We start from the raw sequence: 9,281 nt of genomic DNA, 5'->3' as shown, positions 1-9,281 counted from the left end.
CCCCACACCTGGTTTTTATACTGAGCATGATGTCACATGGTATAGAATACCCCATTGGCCAGCTGGGTCCACCACCCCGGCTGTGCTCCCCCCGCCCCGTGCGAGCATCACCCAGCAACAGCCAAAGCATCAATGGGCCATCAACGCTCCTTTCATACCAAACCCAAAACCCAGCACACCCCCCAAGCTACTGGGGAGAAAGTTAACTCTGTCCCAGCCGGAACCAGGACAATATCAAACTGTGTATAGACGAGAAAAGGGGATCAGTATCCTTTACTGCCAATTTTAAAGATTGCTTGATACTTCCTATTAGAGGACATTTTGGAGTTATAACTCTTCCAGACTTTAACCTTTTTGAAGTCTTTCAGACTGTTTCATGCTAGATTTTCTGTAGAATTATATCTGAAACAGCTAATTCCAAGAATAAACTAAGGACTGTCTGAGTAATGATCCTAAGTTTGCAATCCAAAAATAGAGGACTGGAAATTAGGAGGACAAAAAATTATGTATTATTTATTGTATTGCAACCTGCTCCCAAAATGAAACAACACCTGGTAATCTTTTCTTGGAGAAGCTTCAATATTCCTATGCTTTGAAGCAAAAACTTCAAATTTGGCCAAAAGATAATTTTTGTGTTAAGGACACCTCTGTAACTGTTTATATGAAAGTCTATCCCAATTTGCCCGTGTTACAAATGGACAAAACTGTAAAATTTCATATTTAGTACAGACGTTGCTGAACTAAACAGCCACAGTCTCTGAAGAATGTGTACATGATGAGTATGTTCTTATTCCAAAGTCTGACCATTATGTAAAAGTTAATAGATTCATATTTATTCTGACATTTTTTATAAATCAAAGATAGAAAGATTAAATTTATTTGTATGTATTCATGTAAGAAAGAAGTATCAGTTTGTGTTCTCTGTCACCCACAAGCAAAACCAGAAAAATATATTGGTTTTGCACAAAATAATCTCCAAAAGTTATAACATACCAGGGAAGTAGGATGAATCATATACTGTTATATCACATTCTAAATGTCATACTATGACTTATGAACAATTAATACACATACACAAATAATGCATGTATGACTATTTTCTCTGATTTGTAAATGTGAGGATCTATTGTCCTCCAACATTAGTTTGTTCAGTGATGTAACTCCTCTAATCTCAGCAGAAGTGAAATCAAAATCAAGACCATGGTTTATGAAATTATTATGGACATCAGCTTTTGTGCAAGTCTTCACCAGTTTATGTGAGATGGAACCAGATCAAACAGCTTATCTTTTCCTAGTGGTCAGATGGAAAAGAATCAATTCTTATTAAAGAATACTATTGGCAAGGAGTGTAAGAAGACAGCTTAAAGCAGCTAAGGAAGATATTACATTCACCTGTTCCTTCATTTCATTCTTCCTAGACACATCCTGCTGATGATTTTTGGGATGCTCTTCCTTTATCTTCTGCTGCTGTATTTGGTCATGATGAGGGTCAGCAGAGGATGGTCGCAGTCCCTATGGATGCACAAATAAATCCCAGAGCAAAGGAACTTTTACTTAGAATCCTTTCCTTCAGTGCTCACTCAATTCACTGTCCCTCTTCCACTGAACAGTGCAGTAAGGCAAGTGTACATTTTTGGAGGAAAAAGTTTTAGTAGAATTTTACATCTCTATAGTTTTAGAAAATAAAACCTCAAAATGAGCATTGTGGAGCAGATCAATGAATTCGCTAGAGCAGAACTTTCTATTTGTCAGTGTTACAGTCTGCTGTTAGAAAGATATCAACTCATTTTTTGAATTTTCATTCAGTTTCTTTTACAGATTTTATTCTATGATTCCATATTTACTTACCAGCTGTTTTTCCACTTTAATCTTGTACTGTTGGGCTTCAAAACGCCTTTGAAGGTATTCTGCAGGCCTGAGAGAAGAAAGTTCATATACTACATTTTATTTCACCGACCCAGCTATCTTCTGCACAAATAATTCTCTATCAGTTCTTTCACATATGACAAATTCAGCTTTGTTCTACCTGAATATATAAATATGGATAAAATATGTATAAATATGAAACAATAAAATAACAAAAAGAAACATATCTACTTCAGCCATTCCCCTTCCTATTACTTCAGTTACATTAACCTTCTGAAGAGTGCAGCAAAGTCCTTCTCTGCCTTTTGATCGATAAATGGAATGTGAAAGTATCAGCCTAACTTTGTATTTACGTAGTTTTGTGGGTTTTAAACATTTACCTTTTTTCTTTTTTTGCTATAAAATAACCAGCCATCAGTTCTAAGCTCCTTGATTTCTATTTATTTAATTTCCTACCTTCAGAATCCACTTATGCCTCAGGGAGCCGAACTGAATTGACTTTGTTCTTAAATAAGGCACTAGAAACTCAGCTCACACAAGATGTTCTAAAACTGATGATGCTTAACTGAAACATTCCAAACACTGTCATCACTGAATGAAAATTAATGATTCAGTCAACCTTAAAGGAAGGATCCCGAAGTAGGCAGTATTAAAAATTCCTTACCTTACTTTCTCAAGGTTTTCAAAGCTCATCCACATCTAAAATGGCCAATCATGGAATGGACAGGTGTCCTGGGTTTGGCTGGGATAGAGTTTATTTTCTTCCTATTAACTGGTATAGTGCTGTGGTTTGGATTTAGTATGAGAAGAATATTGACAACACAGGGACATTTTAGTCGTCACCAAGTAGTATTTACACTAGTCAAGGACTTTTCACCTTCCCTGATCGATAAATGGAATGTGAAAGTATCAGCCTAACTTTGTATTTACGTAGTTTTGTGGGTTTTAAACATTTACCTTTTTTCTTTTTTTGCTATAAAATAACCAGCCATCAGTTCTAAGCTCCTTGATTTCTATTTATTTAATTTCCTACCTTCAGAATCCACTTATGCCTCAGGGAGCCGAACTGAATTGACTTTGTTCTTAAATAAGGCACTAGAAACTCAGCTCACACAAGATGTTCTAAAACTGATGATGCTTAACTGAAACATTCCAAACACTGTCATCACTGAATGAAAATTAATGATTCAGTCAACCTTAAAGGAAGGATCCCGAAGTAGGCAGTATTAAAAATTCCTTACCTTACTTTCTCAAGGTTTTCAAAGCTCATCCACATCTAAAATGGCCAATCATGGAATGGACAGGTGTCCTGGGTTTGGCTGGGATAGAGTTTATTTTCTTCCTATTAACTGGTATAGTGCTGTGGTTTGGATTTAGTATGAGAAGAATATTGACAACACAGGGACGTTTTAGTCGTCGCCAAGTAGTATTTACACTAGTCAAGGACTTTTCACCTTCCCATGCTCTGCCAGGTGCACAAGAAGATGGGGGGGGAGCATGGCCAGGACAGCTGACCCAACTGGCCAACAGGGTATTCCATACCACGTGACGTCATGCTCAGCATATAAAGCTGGAGGAAGAAGAAGGAAGTGGGGGATGTTTGGAGTGATGTCTTCCCAAGTGACCATTATGTGTGATGGAGCCCTGCTTTCCTGGAGATGGCTGAACACCTGCCTGCCAACGGGAAGTAGTGAATGAACCCCTTGTTTTGCTTTGCTTGCATGCGTGGCTTTTACTTTACCTATTAAACTGTCTTTATCGCAACCCACGAGTTTTCTCACTTTTACCCTTCTGATTCTCTCCCCGATCCCACCGGGGTGGGGAGTGAGCAAGCAGCTGTGTGGTACTTAGTTGCTGGCTGGGGTTAAACCACGACAACAGGCAATCTCTAAAGTAATAAAAAGGTTGTACCTCTACTTTGTAAGAGAAAGGCTTTGAAGTAAATAAACTGCTGGAGAAAGGGTCTTTATATCTGAAACCAAAATATAAGCTCTGCAGGAAAAAAATATTTTCATAGCCTGCCTCCCACTCTGTTCCCTCAAGTGGAGAACTGCTTTTGGTCTTTATATTGTTTTGATCCTGGTGAGAAGGAAAGACAGTGTTTATCCTTGATACAATCAGAAAGTCTACAAAAAGCCCATATTTTGCTTCTCACCCAATAAAATGCTGAGATTTGGGAGACGTTTTGACAATGAAATTTCAAACATCAGGACGATACCTTCCGAAGGAATTTCCGGATAGACAGGAACAAGAGTTATGTTGTTGTGCAATAAACTTATGTAAAAAAATTATCAAAGACCAAGCAGACAAGGAATTATACTGAATGAGCCATGTCCAGTGTTACCTAATCAGGAAGGCTGATAACTCAAAACATGCATGACAGTTCACTACTAATAAATAGAATGAGAAAGGTTTACCAGTCAGGTGGTGGGGGTGCAGGTGCAACTTGTCCTTTTAGTTTATAGTATTCCTCAACTCTTTGGCTGATATGAGAAAGGTCATAATATGCATTAGCTTTCCTCTGCAAGTTGTTGAGCTTATCATAGTAATGACCATAATGGCCATGTATTCTAATACTTTCCGGCCTTTCTGCCATCTTAAATCTGGAGCTCGGTGGCTGAAAATATAATAAAGAATGTTAATTTACCTGTTCTCATTTGTATCAGTAGAAGTTTGAATTAACTTCCTGTCCTTCTCCCCAGTTTGAGTTGCATGGTAATATAGTCTACAGTATAGTTAGTGTAAGTTTTGCAAATCCTTTCATATATAACCCAGAAACTTCCTAACTTCTCAGGGCATATGTCATCTTCCCATTGTCTTTTCCTTTTCCTCTGTTCCATCAGCTCCTGTCATTAAGCAGCAGCCCATATTGTGCGAGTCAATCGGCATGGGGCTTTGTACTCTGTAGTGTCATTGCCCTAGAGTCACTTCATTGTTCTGAAACCTAAAGCACTGAATGAATTCCAGAAGAATCTTATTTTGACATGTGAGAGCAAGGGGAATCTGGGATGTAGTTTTGGGCAGTATACTTATTGACTGCTGCTTTCAGGGGAGCACTGTGCTACTTCATGTCATCATCTCTTTGATTATGTGCCTGTGGGAGCTTGCCTTTCATTTCTCAAAGTCATTACTATGATGAAACATCGCCGTATTTCTACTTTGTGACAAGACTGTCTTTTCCATTTCTCATACGAACAATGGAGAGAAGGTGATCGTCTAGCTGCCACTGCATGATATAAAAGAAGTGTGGTAAGACATTCACAAACTTTTCCATGGTGGGAGACTAAAAACCACTATACGGTGTATTAGAAAAATGCTGAATTTGGCATATTTTCTTACCTAAATTAAAAAGATCTGCCATAATAAAGCACAAATTAAAAGCAAAGCCATTCTGTATTATCTTTGAATGATCATGGCAGTGACTGGGAGAAGTGCCCAAGGACTGGAGGAAAGCAAATGTCACTCATATCTTCAAAAAGGGCAGGAAGGAGGACCCAGGGAACTACAGGCTGGTCAGCGTCACCTTAATGCCTAGCAAGGTGATGGAACAACTAATCCTGAAAACCATTTCCAGGCACACGAAGGACCAGAAAATCATCAGGAGTAGTCAGCATGGATTCACCAAGGGTAAGTCATGCTTGACCAATTTGATAAGCTTCTATGATGACAAAACTAGGAGGAGCGGCTGATACACTAGAGGGTTGTGCTGCCATACAGAGGGACCTCAACAGGCTGGCGAAATGGGCTGAGAGGAACTTCATGGAGTTCAACAAGGGAAGTGCAGAGTCCTGCACTGTGCGAAAAGGCTACAATGATGATTAAGGGACTTGAGCACTTGTCATATGAGGAAAGGCTGAAAGAGATTAGACTGTTAAGCCTAGAGAAGGCTCAGATGGGATCTTATCAATGTAATACTTGAAGGGAAGGTGCAAAGAGGATGGAGTCAGGCTCTTTTCAGTGGGCCCAGTGTCAGGACCACAGGCAATGGGCACAAACTGAAACACAGGATGTTCCCTCTGAACATCAGGAAACACTTTTTCAAAGGAGGGGTGACCGAGCACTGGTACAGGTTGCCCAGAGAGGCATCTGGATATGGTCCTGGGCAACCGGCTCTAGATGACCGTGCTCGAGCAGGGGCATGGACAAGGTGATGTCCAGAGGTCCCTTCCCACCTCAAACATTCTTGATTCTGTGAACCCTGAAGCAACACATTCAAAGTATGACACTATGCAAGCATCCCTGCAACCCTGCAAACTGATTGCTCCATTTGGGTGCTGAAAGAATGTGGGAACTTTCCCATTATTAATATTAGAGCATGTCTTGTAGATCAAAACACTGTGGACAAAATTCTGTCTTTGATTACAGCAGTGCACAGTGAAAGAAAACTTAACCAGCATCTCTGGATTTGCATTGGATATGCACAAAGGAATGCACTATGAGGAAAACTAAGTCCTATATTCTGCATAGGTCCAGTATTATCCATAGGTAGTGCAAGTGATTGTTTGACAGCTGCAGTTCTGGGAACCCCACAGGACTCTACTACCAGTTAATCCACCATAACTGCACTGTGCAATTACTGCTGGGAGCTCCCATAACCTAAATGTGCTTTGCTCTGTGTTCACCAGCACCCAAGGCAGTACTACATGCTCTTGAAGATAAACATAAAGGTATGAAGTGATGCCAAGTAAGAGGCTGGAGACAGCACACAGCTGATATCCAGCCTGAGGAAAGAAGAAGGTGGAAAATGAGTGAAGGATACAAGTGGTTGTGAAGAACTGGGGCTTTCTGCTGTAGGGTTTGATCACAGTTTGTTGTAACAGTATCTGAGACAAGGGCAGTGGGTTCCAGTGGTTTTGCCCATGAATGGGCTTTCAGAAGGGCTGAGGCAAGAGGATCAGTCTACACGCTTCTATAGCACAAATGCAAACACAGAGTTTATCTGCCTTTGTGCAAATGAAAAGGCAAAGCATGCCTGACTCCTTTTGTTACAAAGGACCATACTGAAGCAGCCAAAATTCAGTGTTTCCCACTTAGGCTTTCTAAAAAACCTCTTCTGAGGCTTCAGGAGCACTTAACTGTCTCCACTGACCTGTGGTGGCATTAAGCTGAATTTAATACATCTTAAAGAAGCCTTTTAAAGGGTCTTTCCTAAGAGCAGGAATTTGCCTTCTGAAGATGATTAAATATTATAAGAATGCGGATGCACAATACCTGAAAAATAGGCTGTTGCCCTCTTGAAGGAGGTTTCCATTCATTTCTTTGAAATAATTCCTGTTTGACAGGCACCACCATTCCAGATTCTGGAGGAACTTGGTCCTGGACTCTCCTTTTTTGAAGGTTATGTGCTTTTTAACAATAAAAGATTAAAAGGTTACCTTCTGTGCTCTCTACATTAATAATCATGTAGTTGCAAACGATAGTAGGGTGCATACAGCTAACACTGACAGTCTGGGCTAACAAACACTCCTTACCTCCTTTCATCATCATCACCAGCACCATCATCACCATACTTCACACTTCCTAGGCATTCTGCCTTTCATCCTTAGAATGACATGTTTTTGAAAACATTATGGTTTGACACACTCATGTAAAGTGGATCTTATTGATTAGTTTTGCAAAGAAGCAAATAAAAGAGAGACCTCTATAAACTAGAATGCTGATTTGATGCTAGTACCAAGAACAGAAAACAGGAGGTCTGATTTTTAGGCTCAGATTTCATTGGAGGCTCAGTGTCTACCTGCTTAGGCATTCCCGTTCTAAACCTAGCCCTCAGTATTCTAAAGATCACTAGATAATGTTGTAGTACTTGTGAAATTTGGAAAGAAGGGCTGCAAAGGGAAAAAATTAGCTTATCAGTTCTCCAAGTAGGAGAATAAAAGTACACAGTTTGGTCAGTCAGTATTTTGCAAAGATCTTATCTGCAAAAATGAAAAGTAGTGTTCTTGCTAGGATTAAGTAGCTTCTAAATGAGTTCTAAATTATTCCTGAGTAATGACTGTTACAGTATCATGTCTAGAAGAAAAAATATATGCAAATTATGAGTAGATGACCATAGATATTTTTTAAAATGCCTAAGTGACTTAGGTGTTAAGGTGCCTCTGTCCAAACTGCATTAGACCTGAGGGCAGACAAATCACATTGAAATTTGTTATTTACAAAATAATACGGGTTCCTAAACTACTGAAGAACTTTGGGGAACATGCAAAACAAAACAAAAAAAGTCCACAGCGTAGTTAAGTAACTACATAGGCTTATTTTCACAAATGTGTTTAAACTACTTTAATACCTCCAAAGACAAATTTGAGGAATAATTATGATATACTGAAGAATACAGAATTAGAAAAGGTTATGCTGCCAGAAACATGTCAGATGTAAAGCAGTTCACAGAGGGATACCATTTAGTCTCATCCGTGTTTCCTAAGAGTGTACATACACAATCTGGTCTATCAATGAGCACTAAACCAAGTAGAGTTCATTGTCTCTCACAATTTAATCTAATTTATAACATTTTGTAAAATACATTTTTATTATTTTGTAAAATACCATGGAGCAAGTTTTGCAAGATTTTTGCATTTTTGCACATAGTTTGGCAAAATGAAGTAAGGATGTTTGTCATGTGACAGACCTAAACTGCATCTAGACCAAAGCCTCTTGGTTTTGTAAATTGTGTTCTTAAAAGAATTAAGATTAACACTTCAGCACTTTCCTATAGCAGCTTTTCTAGCTGAACATTGCTAATGAGCAGCTCTTAAAGTTGTCTTTTCCTGAACAGAACTGCGATGCTGGAGTGAATGTTTCTGCCGTTGCAGTTCTCTCCTTTTTATTTCAAATTTGTGTGAAACTCTTGTGTCCAAATGTGCCTTAAAGACTGCTGGAAAAAGTTATAGCCATCAAGTACATCATAACTAACAAATGTTAGTGTAGAACTAATGTTAAATAATATTATTATCATTACCTTGTAACAGCTTGGCTCCAGGCTGTGATGCTGAAGGCCTTTTTCTATGTATCACAGTGTGACTGAGTTCTTCCTGTGCTATCTATAAGCAAAAAGGTATCTGATAGAGCTGTTTATACTACTTTGATATATATTTTTTCTCTCAGCAAGCAACAGTAAAAGGCACTCACCTCAGGGGACAAATACCTGAGAACGAGCTTCTGCAAGAAGGGCTTCCTTAGAATAGAGTTGATAGATGGACGATCTCTTGGAGATATTTTAAACAACTGGGAAATTAATATCCTCAGATCATATGAATAGTTGGGAGACACTGGGTGAAAACGTCCTCTGCAGATCTTCAGCACCAGCTGGTGCAAACTATTGCCTTCAAACTGAATCAATGAAAAGAGTAAAAAGAGGACAGTAAGTACTGCTGGTTGGACATGATGGACTAGACATAGAATCATAGAATCATTAAGGT

At 39.0% G+C, this 9,281-nt stretch overlaps 1 protein-coding gene across 1 annotated transcript in view; it reads right to left on the bottom strand.

The window, feature by feature from the left end:
• The window catches only part of LOC104075978 (serine/threonine-protein kinase Nek5-like), a gene marked incomplete at its 5' end in the record, with an annotated part of 16,940 nt that extends 7,748 nt beyond the window's left edge, over positions 1 to 9,192 (bottom strand). The window contains 6 exons of the mRNA XM_009576663.1: positions 1,393 to 1,512; positions 1,849 to 1,915; positions 4,284 to 4,483; positions 7,078 to 7,211; positions 8,822 to 8,894; positions 8,992 to 9,192. Of these exons, the coding sequence (XP_009574958.1) occupies positions 1,393 to 1,512; positions 1,849 to 1,915; positions 4,284 to 4,483; positions 7,078 to 7,211; positions 8,822 to 8,894; positions 8,992 to 9,192 (795 nt within the window). The remainder of the gene's footprint in view (positions 1 to 1,392; positions 1,513 to 1,848; positions 1,916 to 4,283; positions 4,484 to 7,077; positions 7,212 to 8,821; positions 8,895 to 8,991) is intronic.
• Positions 9,193 to 9,281: the final 89 nt, after the last annotated feature.

The sequence above is a fragment of the Fulmarus glacialis genome, unplaced genomic scaffold, assembly GCF_000690835.1.
Source record: "Fulmarus glacialis isolate BGI_N327 unplaced genomic scaffold, ASM69083v1 scaffold16974, whole genome shotgun sequence".
Classification (NCBI taxonomy): Eukaryota; Metazoa; Chordata; class Aves; order Procellariiformes; family Procellariidae; genus Fulmarus; species Fulmarus glacialis.
The sequence above is the reverse complement of the archived record's forward strand: the minus strand, read 5'-3'. Positions and strand labels throughout refer to the sequence as shown.